Source organism: Vulpes vulpes, chromosome 14 (genome assembly GCF_048418805.1).
Source record: "Vulpes vulpes isolate BD-2025 chromosome 14, VulVul3, whole genome shotgun sequence".
Lineage (NCBI taxonomy): Eukaryota > Metazoa > Chordata > Mammalia > Carnivora > Canidae > Vulpes > Vulpes vulpes.
The window spans coordinates 11564312-11589160 of NC_132793.1; the positions used below are offsets into that span (position 1 = coordinate 11564312).

General features: G+C 49.1%; 1 protein-coding gene across 1 annotated transcript in view; it reads left to right on the top strand.

The window, feature by feature from the left end:
• PTGIS (prostaglandin I2 synthase) overlaps window positions 1–24849 on the top strand; it is a 40297-nt gene extending 15448 nt beyond the window's left edge. Inside the window, exons 5-10 of the mRNA XM_072735587.1 lie at window positions 1810–1961; window positions 9307–9488; window positions 16757–16925; window positions 17908–18089; window positions 19279–19430; window positions 21391–24849. Coding sequence (XP_072591688.1) covers window positions 1810–1961; window positions 9307–9488; window positions 16757–16925; window positions 17908–18089; window positions 19279–19430; window positions 21391–21535 — 982 coding nt within the window. The 3' untranslated portion in view covers window positions 21536–24849. The remainder of the gene's footprint in view (window positions 1–1809; window positions 1962–9306; window positions 9489–16756; window positions 16926–17907; window positions 18090–19278; window positions 19431–21390) is intronic.

Below are 24849 nucleotides of genomic sequence, written 5' to 3' on the forward strand. Positions count from 1 at the left end.
GTTTATAGGAAAACTTTATTGACCAAACAAAACATGTTGGTGGACTGAATCCAGTGGATGAGTTGTACCTTTACAACTCTGCCATAAGGAACCTGGGGTCCCTGGTGTGGAGAACGGGCCCCCGGGGCCTGGCATGACTGGAGGGGCGGGGGACATGGACGATGAGGAGGCATGGGTATGACCCTGGGAGGTTCAGCTGTTCAAAGGAAGGGTTGCTGTGTCCATGCAGTGAGGTGAGCAGGTCGTGAGCTCTCCATCTCTGGGATGTGGAAGCCAGGCTGGGTGAGGGAAGGATGCAGGGACACATGAGACAGTAGGAGACTGGGTGACTGTGCTCAAAATAATGAGCACCCTATAGTTTCTCCCAAGTCAAACCATCAATCCATATGCCCAGCCTTCCTCTCTCCCAGCCAGCTGGCCATACACTCTCCTACCCCTCCATCGTCTACCCCTCCATCGTCTACCCCTCCATCATCTACCCCTCCATTGTCTATCCCTCCATCATCTATTCCTCCATCTATCCTTCTGTCATCTCTCCTTCCACCTCTCCCTCCATCATCTCTCCCATCTCTCCCTCCATCCCTCCATCACCTATCCCTCCATCTATCCCTCCATCATCTCCCTCCATCATCTCCCTCCATCTATCCCTCCATCTATCCCTCCATCGAACATTGGTTGAAGATGTGCCAGGAGCCTGCCCTGCACGGATGAGGGACAGAGTGGGACTAGACAGGCCTCTCTTGGCTCTCGCCGCCCCCCCCCCAGCCCCTTCCACCTGCTCCTCCTCTGGAAAGTCCTGGGAGATTCAGGAACGAGGAGAAGCTGATGGGGGACGGATCAGGGCTCTGTTGGTATCTCTGCTGAGGTCCAGTCCCTCCCACCACATGGAAAAAGTGAAAGCCTGTGGTTTTTCTCCCAGGACTGAGGCCAGAGGGGCTGGGCTTTTGGAGCATTTTCAAGTGGCTGGTGGTGAAAACATTTTCGTTAAGAGCATTCCTGTGGGTATCGCGTGTGTGCGTTTGTGTGCACGCGGGTAGGAGGGCTCATTCTTCTCGTGTGTGTCCTCCTTTGTCCAAGATGCCAGGCCCTGTCCTTGCTGCTCAGACCCCTCAGGGCCCTTCAGGCTCAGCCCCACCTTCTCCACATTGCCACCCAGCCCCCTTCCGTGCCCTCTGTGACTGGCCCTGCCAACCCCCTGGCTGCTCCCGTCCTGTCCCCTCACATTCCAGCTCCAGTGCCTGGACCAGCAACACCTGGCAGCTCTCTGACCAGACCACGCTTGCCTCGTCGGCTCTGAGCCTGTGCCCAGGTCATGCCCTCAGCCTGCACCCCTTCCTTTTTCTCTTCTCCCTGCTCAGCTCAGACCCTGCCTCCTCCAGGGAGCCTGCCCTGACTCCCTCTCCAGGAGCAGTAGCCTCTTTTCCTGATTGGTGCCTTCATCTTGCCCTGCTGTCCCCTCAGCCACTCTGTTCCGGCCTCACCAGCCTCCTTGCAGCTCTTCAACACTGCGTCTCCTTCCTGGCTCAGGATCTTGCCCTGAGCCCCTTCTCTCTGCTCTTTGTACTCTGAGCTCCTCCCTACCTTTCATCCCTCCCATGCCCACTCCCACACCCTGCATTCCAGCCAGCTTTGTTTGTGTGCATCCCTGAGCACCAGCTGATATGTTTACTTACCTCTATGGCCTGTTGTCTGTGTCCATCCAAGAAGGGCCACTCTGTGAGGGCTTGAGGCCCTGCCTCAGCTGCTCCGGGAGAGTTTCGCCAGGAGCATCCAAGAAGGAGTCCCTGACCCACTGTTTGCCACCTGCAGAGCTGGCTACCTGACTCTGTATGGAGTGGAAGCTCTGCCACGTACCCATGAGAGCCAGGCCCAGGACCGTGCCCACTCAGCTGATGTCTTCCACACCTTCCGCCAGCTGGACCTGCTTCTCCCCAAACTGGCACGCGGCTCCCTGTCAGCAGGTAAGCACCATGGGGGCCATAATGGGTGGTGAGGCAGACAGAGGGACTCAGAGGGGAAGCCCATACTCCAGCTGAAGGATCACAGACAACCTAGGATGGAGGATGTTCTCTTGCCCTGGGAAGCAGTGAGATCCCTGTCACTGGTCAGGGGCAGGGCTCGGGCCAGAGCTGGGGTTCCTGGTGGGTATGGCACATCTGCAGTAGGGCCTGCAGACCTTATTGTGTGTTATTTTTCTTCTATTTTTAAAGATTTTTATTATTATTTTTTTCCTGAGGTATAATTTTTATCAGAAAAGCACACGGGTCCTAAGTGCATAGCTGAGAGGTAAATCTAAATGGTTCAGGTCTTTTCCCAGTCAATATCCACCCGACAGAGGGAGTCACTGTACAGATTCCTTTCACCTCAGATTAGTTTACCTTTCTTCAACTTCCCATAAATAGAATCATACAGAGTGTGCCCTTCTGTGTCTGGCTTCTGTCACTCAGCTTCTTGTCTGTCAACTTCGGCTAGGTTGCCATATGTATTAGTAGTCTGTTTTTGTTGTGGCATAGCATTTTGTTAGAGTGATGTACCATAATTTGTTTATCTGTCCCCTGGTTGATGGATGTCTGCGTCATTCCCAGTTTGGAGCTATTGTGAATTAGGCTGTTCTTGTCCGTGTCTTTTGTGGCACACATGTCCTCCTTTCTCTTAGTTACCAGCCCTCTGCTCTTATGACATTGATCTTGCACACTGAAGGAATTGTTCTGCCCCTTGGCATGTTCATGGAACCCCATATCTAGAGTATATCCACTTGGGTTTGTGAAAATCCACCCCATTTAAAAAAATTTTTTTTTAAGGATTTTATTTATTTACTCATGAGAGACAGAGAGAGAGGCAGAGACACAGGCAGAGGGAGAAGCAGGCTCTCCAAGGGGAGCCTGATGTGGGACTCGATCCCTGGACTCTGGGATCATGCTCTGAGCCGAAGGCAGACACTCAACCGCTGAGCCACCCAGGCATCCCCACCCCATTTATTTTTGTGGCTACAGAGCGGGACTCAGTATTGGTAAAGAGATTGTTGCAGGATTCAGAGCATGGGGCCATGGGATCCATTGGGCCACACTGATTTCTGGCTACTGTGTCTCAAACTTCCCTAGTGAGAAGAATCCTTTGGGACCCTTGTTAATGATACAAGCCCCCCACGGGCAGCCTGGTTGGCTCAGTGGTTTAGCACCGCCTTTGGCCCAGGTCATGATCCTGGAGACCCGGGATTGAGTCCCACATCGGGCTCCCTGCATGGAGCCTGCTTCTCCCTCTGCCTGTGCCTCTGCCTCTCTCTGTGTATGTCTCTCATGAATAAAATAAAATATTTACCAAAAAAAAAAAAAAAAAAAAAAGAACAAAAAACAAGCCCCCAAGCCCCATCCTGGTCTAGTTGAATCCGAGTCTCCAGGGAGGCCAGGAAATTCCATGTATGACAAATGTTGCAGGAAGCTTGAGAAATAATGTGTGTCCTGGATTCAGACACTTGCAGCAAAACCTAGATTCAAGTCCCACTGTGGGACTTCTGGGCTGAAGACTTTGGGCAAGTTACTTCTTTTTGCCCCAGGCCCTTTCTCTGGAGGGGCAGCTAGAGACAGACTGTGATTAGGACATACTCAGCTCAGATGGCTGAAGGTGGTTTACTGGATCCTATCTAGTGTCCCTGTGCCTCAGCCATCTCATCTGTAAAATGGGGAGAACAATAGGATCTTCCTACAGGGTGACTCTTAGGAATGAATGAGGTAATGAGAAAAAAAACCCTTTTCTGTTGAGCACTTTCTATAGCCAGACACTAGGTTAAGTTTGGTTTCATTCAACAACTCGTCACCCATTTCATTTACGTATTTTTAAAAAACTATAACGTATTAGATTGTTTAAATTAAGAAACATTCTTGGGACACCTGGGTGGCTCAGGTGGTTAACTGTCTGCCTTCAGCTCAGGTCATGATCCCAGAGTCCTGGGGTAGAGCCCTGCATCGGGCTCCCTGCTCACTGGGGACTCTGCTTCTCTCTCTCCCCTCTCCTTGTTTGTGCTCTCTCTCTCAAATAAATAAAATCTTTTTTTTAAAGAAAGAAACACTCTTGTGGTTAACAATTCAAAGATATAGACAGTAAGAGTAATAATACTCTTCCAAGCCCAATTTCCTGTGGAAACCAGGGTTAACATGATGGTATATATCCCTTCACAGTTTTGTAGGAATACTGTGTTTTACAGATAGAGACAAATATACATATCTCGAGTGTCACTGTGTGTACTTTAGAAAGGATTATGTCTATTATCTGCAACTTGATTTTTTTGACCTAACATTATAGCTGTGTATTCTTCTCCTCAGTACAATTGTCTTCTAGCAGTGTTAGCCAATGCAATTAGATAAGAGAAATCAATTACTGGGATAAGAATCGGTCGAGAAGATGTAAAACTCTCCCTGTTTGCCAAAGTTCTGCTGCTATGCTGGGAAAACCCCAGCCCCCCCCCCCCCCCCCCATGATAAAGCTAACTCAAGCAAAAAAGACTCTAGCAAAGTAGAAAGATATAAAATCAATACACAGAAGAATTGAAATATCTTTGCAGCTCTTGCTTGCCAGCTTCTAGGTAGTCATCCCCCTCCAGTGGATATCTAGAATTGTTTCCTCGTGTGTGTGTGTGTGTGTGTGTGTGTGTGTGTGTGTGTGTGTGTCTATTATACTATTTCATTGTACTTGTATCTTTTCTACCATCTGGTGATTTTATTTCTCTGACAGTTTCCTGGAAGTGGGTTTGCGACGTCAAAGGGCATACACATTAAAATTCTTGTTAGGGGCTTCCACATCATTTCCAAAACCATGGAGCAATTCATACGCCTGCCTGAAGGGCGGGAGTTTGCTCATTCCCCACCAGATGTTATCAGCCTTTCTGTTTGTTTGCCAATCTGATGGGCAGAGGCGGATAACTTGTTTTAATTTGCATTTCCCCACAACCTTGTCAACAAGCAGTTATCAGCCTTTAAAACCTTGCCAATCTGATGGGCAAAAAAAAAGGGCATCTGGCTTTATGGGCAGTACCCTGACCACTGTGATAAAACAGCTCTTGGTGTTTCACCAGCTGTTTGCTTTTCCTCTCTGAGTTGCCTCTTAATTCTTTTAGAGACAGGTCCTTGTCTTATTGAATCCTGCTACCAAGGGCTAGAAGGTTGGCATTATTAGACCCGTTTTGCAAGTAAGGAAACAGGCTCAGAGAGGTGAAGTCATTTGTCAAGGATGCACAGTTGGTAGGTGGCAGGCCCAGCAAAATGAAAACTTGGTCTGATTGCAAAATCATGTGTTTAAAGCACCTGACAAGGCACCTGACACATCCCAGCACCACTTGCTTCTTCAAGAAAGAGTGGTTTCTCTGTGGCCCCTTCCTCCGTACAGACCCTCCCGAGGACCCTGGGTCATTCAGGGAGTGACCCTGGGTCATTCAGGGAGCGGCCCTGGGCTGGGTAGAGGAAGGCTGCATTTCCCAGTATGGGCAGCAGGTGGCAGTGTCGGGGAAGGTTTCTCATCTTTGGCTGGAGGCTGGTGTAGGAAGCCACCCCCAGACCTTTTTCGGCTTGTGAGAGTGCCGCCTCTTTGGAAGAGCGATTTATCAGAACCCATAAAAACAGAAATGCCGGTTCCTTTGATCCTGAACTTCCGCTACTGGGAATTATCCTACAGCAATGCTTGCACGTGTCTAGCGATGCACAAAGATATTCATAACCGCAAGTGCTGCAGACAGCCTAAATGTTCACCAGTAGGGACTGATGGAATAAATTATGCATTCACATAAAGGCAAACTGTGCAACCATAAAGCGGAACGGGATAAACTGCTATAGGATGAAATGTCTTATGAAAATGGTGCAGAAGAGTGGTATATTGTGGGGTATTTTATTTTAAATTTTTCCAGTTTTATTGGGCTACACATGACACAGTATAAGTTTAAGGGATACAGCATAATGACTTATATATATTGTGAAATGAGCACCAAAATAGTTTAGTTAACATCTCTATTTTTTTTTTAAGAATGTAGGAACATGTATAGATTTTTGCTTCTGAGGAGGCTGAGATGGGATGAAGATGCCCATTTGAACTCTTAGAGTTGCTTTCTTATTTTTTTTGTGTGTGTGTGTGCATTATTCCTCCTCCACTATTAAAGATAGAAACATAATTTTTAAAAATATTTTATTGATTTATTCATGAGACACACACAGAGAGAGAGAGAGAGAGAGGCAGAGACACAGGCAGAGGGAGAAGCAGGCTCCATGCAGGGAGCCTGATGTGGGACTCGATCCCGTGTCTCCAGGATCAGGCCCTACACTGAAGGTGGTGCTAACCTGCTGAGCCACCCGGGCGCCTGATGGAAATATATTTTAAAAGAATATTGACCCTTTGGGGGACCCTCAGGTCACTGAGTCTGGTACTTCTCATACAGAAGGGAATTGGGGGCAGTTAAATAGAGCCCTAAGCTAAATATTCCGGAACGTTTGTTTTACTGGATTATTTGGGAGGGGTATATTTTCTCTGAATATTGTTTTGGGTGGAAAGTCATTCTTATGTTAAAGAATTACAGAGTCTAATGAAAAAACCTAATACATCTTAAAGGGAAAACACAAGACTTTAAAGATATGTCCCTCCCTAGACTGTGCCCCCAGGTTCCTAGGGAACAGATGGGCTTCTGAAGAAAAACTTGAGAGGTATTCAAGTCTGGGATCCTTGTTTTACAGATGGGGAGACTGAGGCCCAGAAGTAGACAGGGCTTCAGCCAAGGCCACACAGCATGGGAGGGCTGGGATTTGAAACTGCGGTGCCATTTACTAGTTACACAGTCCTGGCAGTTCTGACTGACAGCACTGAGTCATTACACTGGGGCTGATAATGTCTTATAATAATGGCAAGAGCAGAACAAGCATAACTTACCAAGCCCCTTCCAGTACCAAGTGTGTTCTGTGTTTTTATATCCTCCTAATGAGCTAGGTTGCCTTCATTTTATAGATGGGGAAACTGAGACTCAGAGATCCAAATTATTTGCACAAGATCATCTTTCTAGGAAGGTGCAGAGCTAGGATTTCTACCTGGGTCTCCCTGGCTGCAAACTCTGTGTCCTTTATTTCACAAATTATTTTTTTTTCTGATTATAGAAACAGTACATGAATATATTCTCCATGGACTAACAGTTTGCTAACATTCATTGGCTTTAATAAGATAACTAGTGTTTATTAGGCCTATGCCCAGCATCGCTCTTTGTGCTTTATAGGTTAACACATTCAATTCCTGTATGACCCCTTGTGTGTTTACAGGTGTGAAAACTGAGGAGTTGAGAGGTGGGGTAGGCTTTGTTGTTGTTGAATCATTAGAGTTCTTTATATATTTTGGATATTAGACCCTTATCAGGTCTTGCAAATATTTTCCCTCATTCTGATGATTATCTTCATACTGCGTTGCTTTTTAAAGTCATGCTTACAAGCTTTGTTGACAGTGATATTCAAGGTTTATAGCTGTGCTGTCAGACCTCAAAGAATGCCAGTCATTTCCAAATCTGTGTTCAATTTCTCGGTTTCCTTTAGCTATTTCATCATAGCTAATCCTGATAATCCTGATAAGCATCCAGAATGAGCAGCAGCTGGGGTTGCTTCAACACTTCCTATACCCTCCACTCACCTGCTGAAACCCTCCACATGCCCAAGCCCCCCACCCCCACCCCTATTCTTGCAAGAGTAGTCTGTGGTGGGACCTGGGCATCCACAGTTTCAAAGCTCCTGGGTGATTCTCCAGTTTCCCCAAAGTTCAGAAACACAGGAAGATAATGTATTGGATGAACAGTTGGGCTCATTGCTTTAAATTAAGAAGTATATCACCTGGAAAGGTCTAGAGGTTAAAGAAAAGCTTATGGAGCATATTATTTGAAACTGTAACTAAGATGCTTAAAATGTATGTATATTTTAATATAAGTTTAGCCAATATTTCCCACTCTTTCAAATGCCCTGTAATATGCAGCCCAGTTTAGAAACATTGGGTGGATGGGTCTTCCTGAAACACTGCTTTGTGATTCCAAAAAGCCAACGAGAGAGTTTCTAGTACTTGAGAATTTTGTAACAACCCAAAGCAACATCCACTTTTCCAAGGGGTGATTTTGAAAGAACCAAGTCTTTTATTTGCACATACATTTGTAAATACACCATCATTTTGTAGCATTAACACAGTGTATAAATAATAAGCAGCTGGCTTCACATGCTCAATGGTCTGCTCTCGTGGGCTCATCTGGATCCGTACATCAGTTTCCACCAGTGCATGGTGCTCCAGAGCAGTGACACACCACTGTTTATTTCATGGTGACTGTCAACGGGTGATCCATAGGCCGAAGCTGGCCTTAGAGATGCATTTGTGGCCTGCACAGTGATTAACATTTCTTGCTCAGATACTAACCTTAGAAGACATGGGAAGATTCTGCATGAACATCTGGATTTTCATCTTCTGAAAACTCAGTTTCTCTGGCCATGCTGGATCAAGGTGCTCTATCGAGGTCCACGGGGCTGAGAAGAGGCCACCCTACCCGTTCCCCATGGCCCCTTCTTGGCCCTCGTCCCTCATTTACTTTCCCTGCCTTCCCTGGAGGTAGTCAGTGTGAAACCCCTAGATCCATCTGTCCCTTCTTGGTGTCTGTTAGGTTATTTCCCAGTGTCTCCTGAATGCAGCTGTGCTAAGTCTGCTCATAGGGTCTCCATGTGCATGCTCGGGCTGGCATCGCTTGGGATTTGGAACCCAGGAAGAGAGGATGCTGCTCAGTGTCTTGTGTTCCTTCCCCTACTGTGTAAGAAACACCATTCACTGAAGGCATACCGATTGATTATAGACTGTGGGCCAGGTGCTGGAGACACAGAGCGAAATAAAACAGACAAGGTTGCTCACTCCTGTCCACTGGGGGAGAGACAGGTGGTAACAGGTCAGCATTTAAAGGCCTTCCCCAGGGAATCCCTGGGTGGGTGGCGCAGCGGTTTGGCGCCTGCCTTTGGCCCAGGGCACGATCCTGGAGACCTGGGATCGAATCCCACATCGGGCTCCCAGTGCATGGGGCCTGCTTCTCCCTCTGCCTGTGTCTCTGCCTCTCATTCTCTCTCTCTCTCTCTCTCTCTCTCTCTCTCTCTGTGACTATCATAAATAAATAAGTAATTAAAAAAAATAATAAAGGCCTTCCCCAGAGCCTCTTTCCCTGCCCCCAGGAGTGACTCCTGGAAGACCGTTGGCCTTAGGGAACATAGGGCTGGGAGGCCCTGGCCTGAGGGTGGCCCCATAACCCCCACCCTCTGTGCTCTGCCCCTGTAGGGGATAAGGACCAAGCGTGCAGAGTCAAAGGTCGCTTGTGGAAGCTGTTGTCACCAGCCAGGCTGGCTACACGGGCCCACCGGAGCAACTGGCTGGAGAGTTACCTGCTGCACCTGGAGGAGATAGGCGTCTCGGCGGACATGCAGGCCCGGGCTCTAGTGCTGCAGCTCTGGGCCACACAGGTGGGCATGGGTGCATGACCGGGTGGGGGCCCACAGGTGTGGTTGTGCATGTGAGTGCATGAGTGTCTGCCTGTGTGTGCTGTCAGGCACACCCACGCCTGTGCGTACGAGTGTGCATGTGTGCGTATGTGCATTTGTGAGTGTTGGTCTACATGAGCATGGGGGTGGGTATGTGAACATAGAGACCCAGCTGTCTGCCCAGTTCCCTGACTTTCCAAACTGTCAGACCGTTATCATCAAAAGGATCGCTTATTCAGTATTCATTTAATTTGGAAAAATGTCAAACTTAGAGAAGAGCTGTGTGAATAGTTTAACAAACATGTATATAGACTTCAACTTGATTTCCCAGTTTTGAACATTTGACCACGTGTGCTTTCTCTCTCTCCCTCCTCCTCTTCTCTCTGTCCTATGATTATTTTACTGAACCATTTGCAAATAAGTTGCAGACATCATGGCTCTTTAACCCTAATTACTTGAGTGTAAGTTCCTAGGAGCAAGAATTTTCCCTTCTGTGACACAGGACAATGATTACATTCAGGACAATTAACCTAGATGCAGGATCAGCCTGTAATCGGCAGTCCCTATTTCAGTTTTGCCAATTGTCCCAGTAATGTCCTTTATGGCTCGGCTTGGTCCGACATCAGTCCAGGATCACACGGTACATTCAGTCATTCTGTCTTTTGGGTTTTCTTTAATATGGAGCAGCTTCTGTGCCTCTCATTGTTTTTCATGACCTTGACATTTTTGAAGTATGCAGAACAGTCATTTTGAAGAATTATTTAAAAGTTCCTTTGAAAACTTACCATAGGCCTCAAAGACCTGCTTTTGTTGCTTGAGTTTTAGCTGGCTGTGGGGAGGGGGAGGGGGCAGACAGTCACAGAAACACATACAGGCTGATTTAAATGTGGATATGCAGGATGTAAAATAGAGTCACAAATAGATCCTGGAGGTCCACTGGAGCCAAGGTGGTTGGGGAGGCTTCTCTGAGGAGATATTTGGCTGATAAGAAAGAGCTGAAGTTGGGAGCTTGGTGGGGATGTGGGAATAGAGCCTTCTGGTGTGGAAAGGCCCTGAGGTTGTATCGTACCCAGTGTTTGAGCAATAGCAGGGAGTTGAGTGTGGCTGAAGCAGAGTAAGGGGCAAGGGGCTGGGAGCAAGGGAGGAGATCGTGGGGAGCATGTGGGTCCCAGTAAGTAAGGACTTGGGATTCTTCTCTGGGTGAGGTGGGAGCCCTGGGAGGGTTCTAAGCAGAGGAGGGACAGGATCTGAGGAGCAAAGGCAGAAGCAGGGATGCCAATGAGGAGACAGTGGTGGTAAGACCAGGTGCTGGCCATGGAGGTGATGGGGAAGTAGATGGATTCTAGAAACAGAGAAGACAGGGCCAATGGATGTGGTAATGGACCGGATATCGGAGTGAGAGAAAGAGGGCTCACAATGCAGGATGCGGCTTCTCGAGACCTGGTTCCTGTCCATTCCTGGACCTCAGAGTCCCACCCCTTCTCTTGGCCCCTCCCCAGCAGTGACAGCTGCACAGACTGACGTTTCTGGGTACTTCCCTTCCCATCGACTTGCAGCTTATTTTTAGTTTTCTCTCAGAGCCATTAACTGTCCTTGCAGGCAAAGGCTGGCAAGGGGCAAGGGCTGGGTTTAATCAGCAGGTGGAGCCCCATTAGTGCCTAATAACATATTTATGGGCAGAGACTTGGAGTTCTAATCTGCCCCCAGAATCCATTGCAGAATGACCTCTGTCAGCAGAACTGGATGCTGGCTTGGGGGCTTGAGTGGCAGAAAGTCTAGGGAACAACTTTTGGCGGGGCTGGGAGAACTGAGCACGACTTGGGGACAGGACATCCTCTGACTGTGAGTCGTTGGCAGCGTGCAGAATTCAGGCAGGTGGGAAGACACTTCGAGAGCTTGAGTCTTAAGAACAGGAGCAAGATAGTAGCCCCTTAGTTTCAGGCAGGCGCAAGCTCTGTGATCAACCTGCCTGCCTTTGAATCTTGACTGTGCCACTCCCTGGCAAATTAGTCACTTAAATTCTTGGTGCCTCAGTTTACTCAACAGTAAAGTGAAGACAGCAGTCCCTTCCTCAAGGCATTGTGACAAGGAAGAGAGAAGGGATGATATAAAGCCTGTAACCATGCCCAGAGATAACTTGAGCTCAGGAGACATGTTCAACAAATACTTAGCGAGGGCCCACTGTTTGCTGGGCACCATTCTAGAACCTGGGGATAAAGAGCAGTGAGCAGACCAAAGATCCCTGCTCTTAAGGAGCTGATATTCTGGGAGAAGACCATTGATAAACAAGTAAGCATATAAAATATAGTCAAGTTGCATAAAGAATCGATAAAGAAGGGGAAAGAATAGCAGAGGAGAATGGGGAAGGGCTACTTTATATAGGGTGGTCAAGGAAGGCCTGGAAAGGGACGGAGGGGAGCCATATAGATACATAGGATGAAGACATCTGAGCAGGGGGTACAGCAAGTGCAAAGGTCCTGAGGTGGGGATGAGGGTGATGTGGTAGAGAGACAGCAGGTGGCAGACCAGGCAGGGCCCTGTGAGCTTTGGGGAGGACTTTGGCTTTTACTCTGAGAAAGGAATTCTTTGAGAGCTCTGAACAGAGGAGCAACATGGCCTGCCATCTGCTTTGGAGGGATCATTCTGGCTACATTACTGAGAATAGGCTGTAGAGGAAGAAGTGGAGGCAGGGAGACCAGAGACCAGGCCACTGCAGTATCCAGGCAAGAGAGGATGGTGCTGGACCAGGGTAGGCGCAGAGGCCCAGAGGGAGAATGAGTGCATTCTGGACACATTTCTAGGTAGAGCCAATAGGATTTGCTGCTGGGCGGGACATTGAGGGAGGGCACCTGGAGGATGCCTCCAGGTTTTGGTCTGGGCAACAGGAAGGATGAAGATGCTGAAACAGATGAGCAAGGTGGTGGAAGGGGCAAGCCTGGGGGAGGAGGTCAGAGGGCTGGTTTCGGGTGTTCTGAGTTTGAAACTGAGAACTGTGTGGAGGGATAGGGGGGTACACCTGGAGTAAGGAAGAATCTAGAGTTGAGGGTGCAGGTCCAGGAGGGAGATGTGCATTTGGGAGTTGTCAGGGTGGGAGTGGGGTTGGCAGCCACTGGACTGGAGACCGTCGGGGCTCGAGTAGATAGAGAAGGGGCCAAGCCCTGGGCCTCTCCAGCCGTGGGGGTCGGGAAGATGGGGAGGAGTCCACACAGGAGACTGGGGAGGAATGGCCAGGGGGCTGGAGGCTGGGGTGGGGGACTGGGAGGGAGGCCCCCCAGAGGCCAGGTGCAGGAAGAGTTCCACAAAGTGGCAAAATGGTATGGCTGAGATTGCTCGTGTCAGATCAGAGTGCGGTCAGGAGTGATGTCGGAGGGGTCAGCAGAGGCTCCAGCATCCAGGGGCCTAGAGGACCACCCAGTGGGCTGCAGCCCAAGGTGCAGAGGCTGGCTCTGAGGGGACCAGGTGGGCAGAGAGAGGAGTTCATGACAGTCTAGGCTCCCCTCCTAATTCTGAGCCTTTAGGCAGTGGGCAAACATGTTGATCCTGAAACCAAAAAAAAATTTTTTTTATTAAGACTTTATTTATTTATTCATGAGAGACACAGAGAGAGGCAGAGACGCAGGCATAGGGAGAAGCAGGCTTCCCATAGGGAACCTGATGTGGGACTTGATCCCAGGACCTCAGGATCACGACCTGAACCGAAGGCAGACACTCAACCACTGAGCCACCCAGGTGTCCCCCCCAAAAAAATTTTTTCATCATAAAAAATGAAAAATCATCTATGATCTCCCATCCTTCAGCTCTACTTTCTTCTGTGGTGGCTCCAGCCCCAGATGGGCTTCCCCAGATGGTGGCAGTGAAGGCCACCAGCGGCTCCTGGCAGTTGGGCAGTCCCCGCGGAGGAGGGCTTCTCCTTCCCTGGGATTCCCATAGAAATCCCAACTCTGATGCTCATTGGCCCAGCTGGGGTCACACGTCCCCTCTGAGAGCATCACTCAGAGTGGCCTAGCCTGGGGCACGTGGCCACACCTGAGGTCTAGATGGGGTGGGTCAGCCCCAGATGATCAGAGTGAAGAGGAGGTAGTTCTTAGAAGGAGAATGGGCGAGGGAGTGAATGCGGGGCAGGCAGGGCTGTGGGGGTCCCCCAACCCTACTGATATGTGGTGAGGTGGCCACAAAAGTGGTGCATAGGTAGTCACCGGGTGCTCAACTGAAGCACTTTGGGTGCCCCCTGGAGGTCAGCTATGACCATTCACAGAAAAAGTAGAGCACCAAGAAGACGCTCCAGGGTGAATGACTTTGGCTGCAAGGGTAGGGAATGAGGCTAGAGGGACATGTCCTCCTGGGTAAACTGAGGCAAGGCCCTTACAGGAGAAAGCTCAATTTCCAGGGTAGTGAATTCAAGATCTCTTGTAGTGGGGGGGGGGGGGATCACATGCACACATGCACACTCACGTCTGTGCAGTTGGGTGGAAGGCAGTCTTTGCCACCTCCCTAACTTGCCACAGCTTTTTCCCGAAAGCAGAGATCACTGAGCAGCCTCACGCACCCCTCCCACTTCATAATTAATCAGCGGTGGTTCCTGTTAGACTGTCCGGGCGAGATAAAATGGCCTTTGCATTGAGTTAACCCAAGGCTGAATTATTTATCACCTACCCTCCCGTGCCTATTTAAGTGATGGACAGCGAGTGACCTTGCTTGCCTCTGCTGGTCCTGAGGTGCTGGAGGAAATCGCAGAATGTCCAAGTTCCCCCTTGTTCTCGGACAGGGTGGGGAGGGGGAGGAAGAGTGCTGGGAGAGGAAACCACTCTGAGCACCTACTCCGTGCCCAGCATGTGGAGGTCGCCTGTATCCAGTCTCAGTGGACCCTTGTGGCCACCCCAGAAGTGAGCAGGTTATCCCCATTTTACCAAGAGGAAGGCTCTTTTTTTTTTTTTTTTTAAGATTTATTTATTTTAGAGAAGGGGCCAGTGAGGGGCAGAAGGAGAGGGAGAGAGAGTCTTAAGCAAACTCCACTCTGAGTGTGGAGCCCAACACAGGGCTCGATCCCATGACCCTCAGAAGGGAGGTTCTGAGACCCAGGGTGGGAAATGACTTACCCAGAGTCACAGAAAGTGGGGAGCTGGGATTTGAACCCAGCTCTGCCTGGCCCGGTCCAAGGTTCTGCTAGCCCACCTCCCAGGCTGCCTCAGAACATAGATGTTTACTCGACAAATGCCGTTGAGCCCCTGCCGTGTGCTGGGCCATGAGTTGGGACTAGGGAGCCCTTGGTTTTCCTTTTCAGTGAAAGGGATGATAGTGGTGCCTGCTTGAGGGGAGGATTGAGTGAGGAGACGTGGCACCTCCTTGGTGCTGAATTCACAGTAGCTGAAGACAAAAACCAAAATCTGTGTCACCATCATTGATGCCCTGGTGCATTTGTTTGCTACCTTTTTCTGCACATTTTCTTCTGTGATGAGGATCATGCAGTCTTTAAAATCCCAAGTTTTAATTTTACTTAATATTATGTCCTGAGTATTTCTCCTTGTCATTGCAGATCACTATAAAAATACTCATTTTTGTTTTGCTTAAAAATACTGCATCCAGGGGCATCTGGGGGGCTCAGTCGGTTAAGCATCCGACTCTTGATTTTGGCTCGAGTCATGATCTCGGGGTCATGGGATCCAGCCCCATGTTGGGCTCCATGCTCAGTGGGACATCTGCTTGAGGATGCTCTCTGTCCCATTCCCTCTGCTCCTCGCCCCTCTTTTCCTCTAAAAATAAATAAATCTTTTTTTAAAGTACTGTATCCATTTTTAAAAATCAGTTTAAAAAGACATATGCAGTGAAAATCAGTATCTCCCCAACCCATCCTCGCAGTTTGTGTCCCAGAGGCTCCTTCTAGAGATGGCCTGTGCTGCATCATGTGATCACTTTGCAAACATACACATCAATGGGAGCACAGGGAACCCCTGGTCCACGTCGTGCTTCTGTGCATCTTGGCTACCATCCCGTCGGTACACACAGAGCCAGTGCCTTTTAATGACTTCTGTGTCGTCATCCTGAGGATGGATCATCCTTGATCTCATTGATCTATTGATAGACATTGAGGATGCTTCCAGTCTTTTTGTTGTTATGTCAGCACCGTGATCAATATCCTCCTGCAAATGTCCTTTGGTCTGTGTTCGATTATGTCTGTAAGAGAATTACTGGGGAAATACGTTATCAAGATTGGCAAAAATCTTGCCCCAACTCGAGGCAAGTTGGTATTTCACCCATTCCTGGAGCTCGTTTCTGGGACCCCCACACATGTTCTAGCCACACGCTAAACACCTGAATATTAAAACGTTCCACTAGGCTGAAGTCTTGGAGCAAGAAATTTTATTCATTTTCCTAATTACTGAACTATTGGGAATTTTTATGTAATTTTTGTTCAAGAAATGACTAGCTTTCACAGTCCTCGTTGATGATGGCTTCTTTGCTTCATATATACACAATACTCAAATACTTGAAAGTCAATGTCCAGATGATACGTCACTTTGCTATTGTTGTGTACCAACCAACCACAAAGACCCACTGGCACACACTGATGAGCAATGATTTAACTCACGTGTCTGTGGGGCTGCTGGGTGTCAGCTGCTCTAGACGAGGTCAGCTGGACAGCCAGCCCTGCCACACATGTCTCACATCCTCCTCGTGGGACCAGCAAGCCAGCTGGGCAGGTAGAAACACACAAGGTCTCTTAAGACCTGGACTTAATGCTGCTACTCTGTCAGTTGTGCTTCATTCCTTTGGCCAAAGCAGTCACAGATTGACAGAGCTGGGGAAATACACTCTGTCTCTGAAATGGGAGGAAGGAAGTGCCAAGTCCGTGGTAAGGGGCATGGGTACAGGGAAGGGTGGAGAATTAGGGCTGAGGACACAGTTATCCTCAAATGTCAACCATAATCTTAACAGAAACACCTTGTTCCCTACTTCTGACACTTCTTTGCTGACTAGCTGTGAAGATTACCCATGTGAGCTCAGATCAATGATTTTGCTCAAGGTCAGGGATGCCAAGAATAGCCCTGAATTAGGCATTGGGCTACACCAAAGCCCCAGAGTGTATTTGGGCCACGGCCGGAGCTGAAGATAAACATGAGTCATGCCTAGATGTTTGGCAGGTGTGGGAACCTCTCTGCCTTGGCCACGGCTGTGTCTGTGGCACAGACACATCAGCCATCACCCCAGGCCTGCCCTCTTGGGGGTATAACAGTGGCTCCTTCTCATTGCAGGGGAATATGGGACCTGCTGCCTTCTGGCTTCTGATCTTCCTCCTCAAGAATCCTGAGGCCTTGGCTGCTGTCCGTGGAGAGTTCAAGCAGCTCCTCTCCAGAGCAGAGCAGCCCATTTCACAGATGACCACCCTCCCCCAGAAGCTTTTGGACAGCATGCCTGTGCTCGGTGAGAGGGACAGATCCTCCAAATTAGCCCCAAAGACTGCGTCACTGTGGGCGTCCTAAGCCTTTCCCAGCATGGTATCCCATCGTGCACGATCCATCAGCGTCCTCTGACCTAGGGTCCCCCAGACCTCCTATCTTCTTAGACCTGGCATCTCTATGCCTCTGTCTCAGCTGCTCAGGACTCATGGACTCAGTAAATTTGTGGTTGCAATTGGCAGAAAACCTAACTTAAACTGGCTGAAGCAGAAAAAGGACTTTTTGAGGGCATTAACTGAAAAGTTCAGACGTTACTAGCTTCAGACACAGGTGGACCCAGGTGCTGTAGCAGCATCATCAGGACTCAGTGCTCCCTCTGTCAGCCCTGCTCTGCTGGGTTGGCTCTGGTCTCAGGCCCACAGGTTAGCCACCAACGGGTCTAGGCTGACGTGCTATCAGCCCCATGAGGGTGTGCCGCTCTGCAACATTCCTACCCAAAGTCCCAGGAATGTGTCTTATTGGCTCTCTTTGAGTTATATGCCCATCTTGAACCAATGTCGGGGTGCAGAGGGTTGGGATGCTCTGATGGGCCAATCACACACAGCCCATGGAATCGGGAGTGAAGTCAACAGCCCAACCTCTGAGAGTGAGAGAGGGGTGATCCCCAGAAGAAAACCAGGGAACTATTCCCAGATGAGGAATATAAGCCGGGCAGATAGGAACAACCAATATTGATGGCCCTGCTTTCCCCTAGTCTCCTCTGATATCTCCCTGGCTCCCACAGCCCCTCACAAGTCTCTTAGAGTCAGACCAAACCCTCACATCCAAGGTCTGAGGACCATAGTAGTCGTATCTCATCACTTGGCCTTTTTTGGCCTCACTGTGTGATGATGGACAAGTTATGTACCCTCTCTGAGCCTGCCCACCTTCCTAAAATGAGGGCTGGGGGTGGCGTTTGAGTGTGTGAGAGGACAGCTGCTGACGCTTCCTGGTACCTGCCTGTGCAGATAGTGTGCTGAGTGAGAGCCTCAGGCTCACCGCTGCGCCCTTCATTACCCGGGAGGTCATGGTGGACCTGGCCATGCCCATGGCAGACGGGCGGGAGTTCAGCCTGCGACGTGGAGACCGCCTCCTCCTCTTTCCCTTCCTGAGTCCCCAGAAAGACCCAGAAATCTACACAGACCCAGAGGTGAATTACATACTAGGGACCACAAGGGTGGGGGTGGGGGGAATCAGTGGCTTTGGCTTTTAGCCAGATCTGAGTGGCAGCCCACTCCTGCTCTTTGTTTGCTGTGTGGCCGTGCCCAGATTACTTCACCTCTCCATGTCTCTGTTCTCTCCCCTGTGAAATGGACCTGCCTCACAGGGTTGTCAGGAAGATTAAATGAGAGCATGTAAGAAAGGCCTTAATAGTGCCTGGCACATGTGGAGTGCTTTGTAAGTGATAGCTGAGCAATTTCCCTATTTTGGGAATGTTACGACGTCAGCTCCTCAACACTTTTCTCTCTCCCTGGACTTTGAGATGGGTCAGAATTTTACAATTTCTAACAAATTTGGGTGTTTACTATGTGCCAGATCCATCACCCTACCTATCTACCCACCCATTCACCCACCCATGCACCCATCCATCAATTCACCCATCCATCAAGCCACCCTTCCACCTCTATGTCCACTGGTGCATTCATTTATCTTACCACCCATTTTTCATTCATCTCCCACTCTTTGCCCTGTGCTCAGATACAATCTTCACTTTACCATTCTACAATGTAACCAAAGGAAATTGGCATCCTCTTTTTTAAAAATATATTTTTTAAGTAATCTCTATGCCCTACATGGGGCTTGAACTCAGGACCCAGAGATCAAGAGTTGCATGCTCTACCAATGGAGCCAGCCAAGTGCCTCTAAAAATAATTTTTATTTTTAAATTTAAACTGCCTAAGTAATATATATTTATGAAATAGAAATATACAGACACATGTGTTTAAAAGTAAAATTTTTTCTTTATTCCCTTTACTCTCCAGTTCCACAGAATTTATCCTTTAAATTATTGTTACTCCTTAACAGATACACACACAACACACACACATACAAATAGATAGATGTATGGACAGGATCACACAATACATGCTATTCCGAACTTGCTTTTTTCGCTCAACAACCAGTCTAAAAAATTCTGTGTGAGTACACATAGACCAAGCTCAACCTTGTAAATAGCCACCATAATTTTTGAACCAATCCCCTATTGATTGACCTTTACATTGTTTTCAGCTTTTCCCTCTTATAAATAAGACTTCGAGGAACATCCTGACACAGTTTTCTTTGGGCCTGGGTGTTGTGGGGGTGGAGTCAGAAAGTCAGAAACCTCCTTCCTGTTTCAGGTGTTTAAATATAACCGATTTCTGAACTCTGATGGGTCAGAGAAGAAAGACTTTTACAAGGACGGGAAGCGACTGAAAAATTATAGCATGCCGTGGGGAGCTGGGCACAACCAGTGCCTGGGGAAGGCTTACGCCATTAGCAGCATCAAACAGTGAGTGTGTGGGGGTGGGGAGGTGCGGGCCTGGCGGGGGAGGCTCCTGCTCCAGCTGGTTGGCTCATGCCCTCCTCTCCAGAGCCCAAGGGTTCTCAGCCAGGAAAATGGGCAGAGGCTCCAAACAGCCCATGAGCCACCTCTTGCCCACAGATCTGTTTATTCATGTTTTTGAAAAGGTGTGCTAACTTTTAAGAATCAGAAGATCTCACATAAAAGCCAGATTTCTGATGTCTTTGAAATAATCAGATCTGGCAATGAGCTCTTCCCTCCAGACCTGGTGTCCAAATACCAAACACTGGACACCCTGTGCAGCTGACCATTGCTGTCCATTTGCAGCTGCTGTGCATGTTCAGAACCCCCTCGGCAGGAACTGGCCCAATGTCATTGTTCCCTCTTGGTTATTTATTTATTTATTTATTTATTTTAGATTTTATTTATTCATGAGAGACAGAGAGAGTCAGAGACACAAGCAGAGGTAGAAGCAGGCTTCCTGTGGGAAGCCTGACGTGGGACTGGATCTCAGGACCCCAGGATCACAACCTGAGCCAAAGGCAGATGCTCAACCACTGAGCCACCCAGGTGCCCCACCCCTTGGTTATTTTAATGCCTGTGCACTCAAGTGCCTTATAAATTCTCTTCCCTGGATCCCAAGAGCCTCGGCCCCCAGATCTCGGATGCTAGATGCTTAGCACAGTGGTGGCACCTAGCATCTCCCTTCACTGTTGCGCAACCCTGCTCAGTAGGGGTCAGTCCAGTACTGACTCAAGAGGTCAGACCATTTGCCACCAGGACCATGCACCTGGATGAAGGGAGGCGCCAGAATCCAAATCCAGGTGTGGGTACAGAACTCCCCACCCTGTATCACCTCATTCTCCAGCATCCTACAGGTTCAGAGCTGGGAGGGACCCATCCCGTTTCTTTGACTTTCTTTGACTAGATGGGGAAACTGAGGCCAGACTAGGAAAGAAACTTGATGAGGCTCAAGAGGCAGAGCTCAGTTTGCCTAGCTCCGCGATCAAGGGCATGGACTTCGCTCTATTGTCGTCTTCCCTCTTCTCCATGTAGAGCATCCTTGCCGTGTGCTTAGTTCCTCACTGGCACCTGGGTGGCAATGGGGGTGGCGGAGGGGTGTTTGCTGGTCGAAGATGCAGTCCTAACCCTACAGACATAGGCAGTGGGGAGTAAGATCAGGCAGGCAGGCAGGAACATCCCATAGGTCACATCAGGTGGGGCTGCCACCACATATGCTGGCACCCTGATTACATCTGGCACGTGGCTCATTTGCTCGTCAGGACAGTTTTCCCGCAGAGGACAGTTTTCCCACAGGCGGCAGTGAGAGGTCTTGGTGCAGGGGTGCCTTTCCCCAGTCTCACAAGGGCAACCACTGGCCAGAGTAGACAGTAAGGGTTCTAAGAGCTGAATGGGGAGGAACATGGTCTTGGGGTGTCAGAAAGTGTCACTGAGTCAGGCTATGCTGCTGTAACAAATGACCCCCCCCCATCTCAGTGGCCTGTGACAACAGGGGTTTAGTTCCCACTCACAAAGTGGGCTATGGGTTTAGGGGGCCCCTCCCCTCCATACACAGACTCAGGGGTGGGGCTCATTCCATCTACCTGCTCCACCACCACAACTCGTGGTACACACAGCTGTCAGGCAGAGAGCACACCGAGAGTCTCATGCCAATGGAGCGATCTTTGGTGTGGAGTCGACACTTGTCACTTCTGCTCACACGCTGACCAGCAGCACTCGTCGGCAGGCCTCCTAGCCACAGATGTAGAGTTGCTCATGGACTTTGGCTGGGCAGCAATCACCTGTGCTCTCTTTCTCTTCTGCTCCCACTTTTCCCAAAGTGAATGCTGGGGTCAGACACAAGAGGAAGCCTTTGCCTTCCTGCCTTATTCCAGAGAAGCCTCTGGGTCTTCCAGTCTTGCACACCTTCAATGCCATCTCTCTGCAGATTCGTGTTCCTTGTGCTGGTGCACTTGGATCTGGAGCTGATCAACCCAGACGTGGAGATCCCAGAGTTCGACCTCAGCAGGTACGGCTTCGGGCTGATGCAGCCGGAACACGACGTGCCTGTCCGTTACCGCACTCGACCATGAGCTCCAGGAGCAGACAGGGCTTCACACACTTGCCTCCACCCAGCCAGCCCCCCATCACCTAGCTTCCCATGTCTGCGTCTGCCCTGGGTGCAGGAGCTTTGAACACCCAATGAGGCCAGCATGACCACTTTCCTGATTTTTTCCTAGAAGGCTGTGTCTGGTGGAGGGGAATGAAGGCAAGGTGAGAGGAGGAGGATGGATAAAGGACACCAAAAGCTCTATGAATTAATTGTCTGCTGCTATGGTTGAGTTCCAAAATGAGTCTCTTTCTGCTCCCAGCTTCCCTTGTTCCCTCCCCCGCAACCCCTTACCCCCACCTTATGATATCCACAAAAGCTGGGGCAGGCAGGGCAGAAGCAGGAGTCCTTACTGCTTTGCCCTAGCTCCCCAAGGTGCCAAGTCCTTGATGATGCAGTGGTCCAGGCCCCAGCCAATCAAAGCAGATGCTGGCCATGAAAGAGTCAGTCATGACCTCACAGGCTATCTATTGAAATAAGCTATGTCCCCAAATTATTATTAAACTAGCCAACACCAAAGGAGTCCCTTGGAATATCTCTTCCCTGGGTGCCCCATTCACTAGACACTTCCCTCATCTCTCCATTCACATCAACACTTGAGAAAATTCAGCAAGGTTTTCCCAAAGGCTAATGCAAAGGTGGAGATCGTGAGTCCCCTCCAAAGACTGGGCTCTGAGTAGAAGTCTCTGTTCTAGACGTATGCACTACAGATGGGAGAGCTTTCCCAGTGTCGGGTCTTGAGTAGGAAATAAGAAAGGCAACCCCAACAGGATGGCCCCGATGGAAGGAACCAGCCAGGGCTCCTTGGAATGGTCAAGCCAAAAAAAAAAAAAAAAAAAAAAGAGGTTTTGGTGTTCTGCATCCTAGCTTGGAAGCTCCAGCTGTAGCATGATCAATTGGCAGACCTGTTTTGTTTGGCTTACACTTCTGAAAAAATATATTAGTTGTTATGTCATCTTTGAGAGAGTTCATTTAAAATGTCCAGCTTCTCTTGAAAACTTGGAAGATCTGGCCACACTGAGCCTGTATTCCCAAGAGCAACTGTTGGCCACAGCTGAGCAGCAGCCCATTCCCTTATCCAGGGAGAGTGCATGCTGCCTCACTAGGGTTTCCACTTGGTGGAAATTGTTCTTCCTGCTTCTCTATTCACAATCCCTCCTGGCCCTGAAGGCATTCCAGTTTGAGAATCCAGGTCTAACTCTTAGGAGCGATACTGTAGGAGGTGTCAGGAACCTACTCATTTGTCCTCAGACCAGTGGTCCAGGACCATCTTGGATACACTATCTTGGATAGTGGATCTTGATCCACTATCTTGGATACACTGCTGTTTAAACAAACAGATCAAGGATGAAAACTTGCCTTTGTATCAGCCCTAGGGGGGAAAAAAACAGGTCAGAGAGAAAAACTGCCTGGAAACCTTTATTATGATGTTAGGTAGTATTATTCACGTTAGGTCCTGTTTATTGAGGACCCTCTAAATGCCTGTGACAGGAGCAGTTTAGATACAGGATTTGTGCTTCTCGCTGCATCTCTGTGAAGAGAGGACGGTGACGCCTTTATAAGATGAGGAAACGGGTTCAGAGAGGTAACGCGATGGTAGGATTTGGCGGAATTATGGTCCCAGTAGCACATGCTAGATGGGCAGCTTTGCGTTCCTGGGTTCGGGGGTGGTGGAGGGGCGGTTCTGTTTCGCATCGGAGGGCTGAGGAGCCAGAGGCACCCATGGCTGGCTGCATCCCCCGAGGCCCAGGCATATGGATGCACACATAGCTCGGTCCCTGTAGCCTTAGCTGGAAGGAGGATGGAGAGGCCTGAGATCTCTGAATGTTCCAGGGGCTGATCTCTGCTCGGAGCAGCGCCTGGGCTTGGGGGCTTCCCTGGCCCTCAGCCTCCAGGCACCCCCAGGATTCCCAGACAGACACTGTGATTGGCAGGAGGCAGGATATCCCCAGGGAAACCCATCTTCACGCCTGGGTGACCCCCGCTGCCGCCTGCTTCTTAACTCTGCAGGAAATCAGTGTTGGCAGCCTTCTGTGGGAGGACGGGAGCCGGTTTCCATGGCAACCGTAGCTGCCTCCTGGCTTGGAAGGGAAGGAAGAAGGCTGGCAGAAATAGATGCAGGAAGATCTCTCGTGCAAGGCTGTACCCCAGTGTGCTGGGGAAAAGCCCTTATCTTCCCCCTGCCAAACCACGGTGGCCCTGTCACTGGGACTAGATTCTCACCTATGTTCCCAAAAAGGCCAGTTCCTTTTAAAGGTGGCACCTCCTTGGAGCCACAGATATTAGGAAGAGATGGTTCTCCCACCAGGCAGCCCCAGCTGGTACCAGAGATATTGAAGTAGAGCTGGGGGGACGATGCTTTAAACCCTCCCTTATTTTAATCTTTATTCTCCCCTCGCCCCCCTGCCCCCGTTTTCTTTCTTCTTTTAAAAAAAAATCACTATAAATATAAGGTACAGAGTAAAGCAGGAAAGATGAGTGTGCTAGCTCCTTGCTACAGGTTACTTAGGAAGGTACCCGGACATCATTGTATTTCTTCATACTTTGCTTTAGAATCACAAAATTGCAGGACACGTGTCAGAAATGCTCTTAGGTCGACCTAACGAAGTGTTTCCTCCCTATTGGCATGATTATGGTTTTGTTTTTGCTTTACTTTGTATTGTATTTACCAGATATTTTCCTTTAAAACAGACTCATTGTTTAAACTTTAAATTTGCTTAAAAGGGGAACTTTATTCCACCACTGCCAGTAAGGGACAACATGTATCACTCGCTGCCAAAAATAGAAAGTGGCTGTGAAAAATACATTTGCTGGGGGGCAGGGTGGTGGTGGGACGGCCTCCTTGCCCGTGTCGCCAAGGCTCAGAGACTGAGCTCTGTCTCTTCTGTTATAAAATGAGACAAGCAAGTGTTGCAGAGGCGTTACAGCCAGGCCAGCACCACCCCGAGACTTTCTCTTGGACAGTCCTGGGCAGGAAGAGGAGTAAGCTGCTCACTGCAAGTCCCAGCGCCACCCAGGGTCTTCTCCTGTTGCCAGCTGGCCCTGCCCACAATGAGCTGGGGACATCCCACCTGCCCATTCTCCAGATGGAGAAACAGGCTCTGGGAGTTGAAGTGTCTTGCCAAAGTCCTTGATCTTGGGGTGTGTGTGTGTGTGTTGTTTTTTAAAAATAAACACAATGTTTTGGGAGTAGCAGTGATGATTATGCCTTGCTGTTTTAATAAAGAATTATATTTTCATATAATATTGTTGAACGGAAATGTGCTGAAATGTATTAAACCATCCTTGTTTATGGAA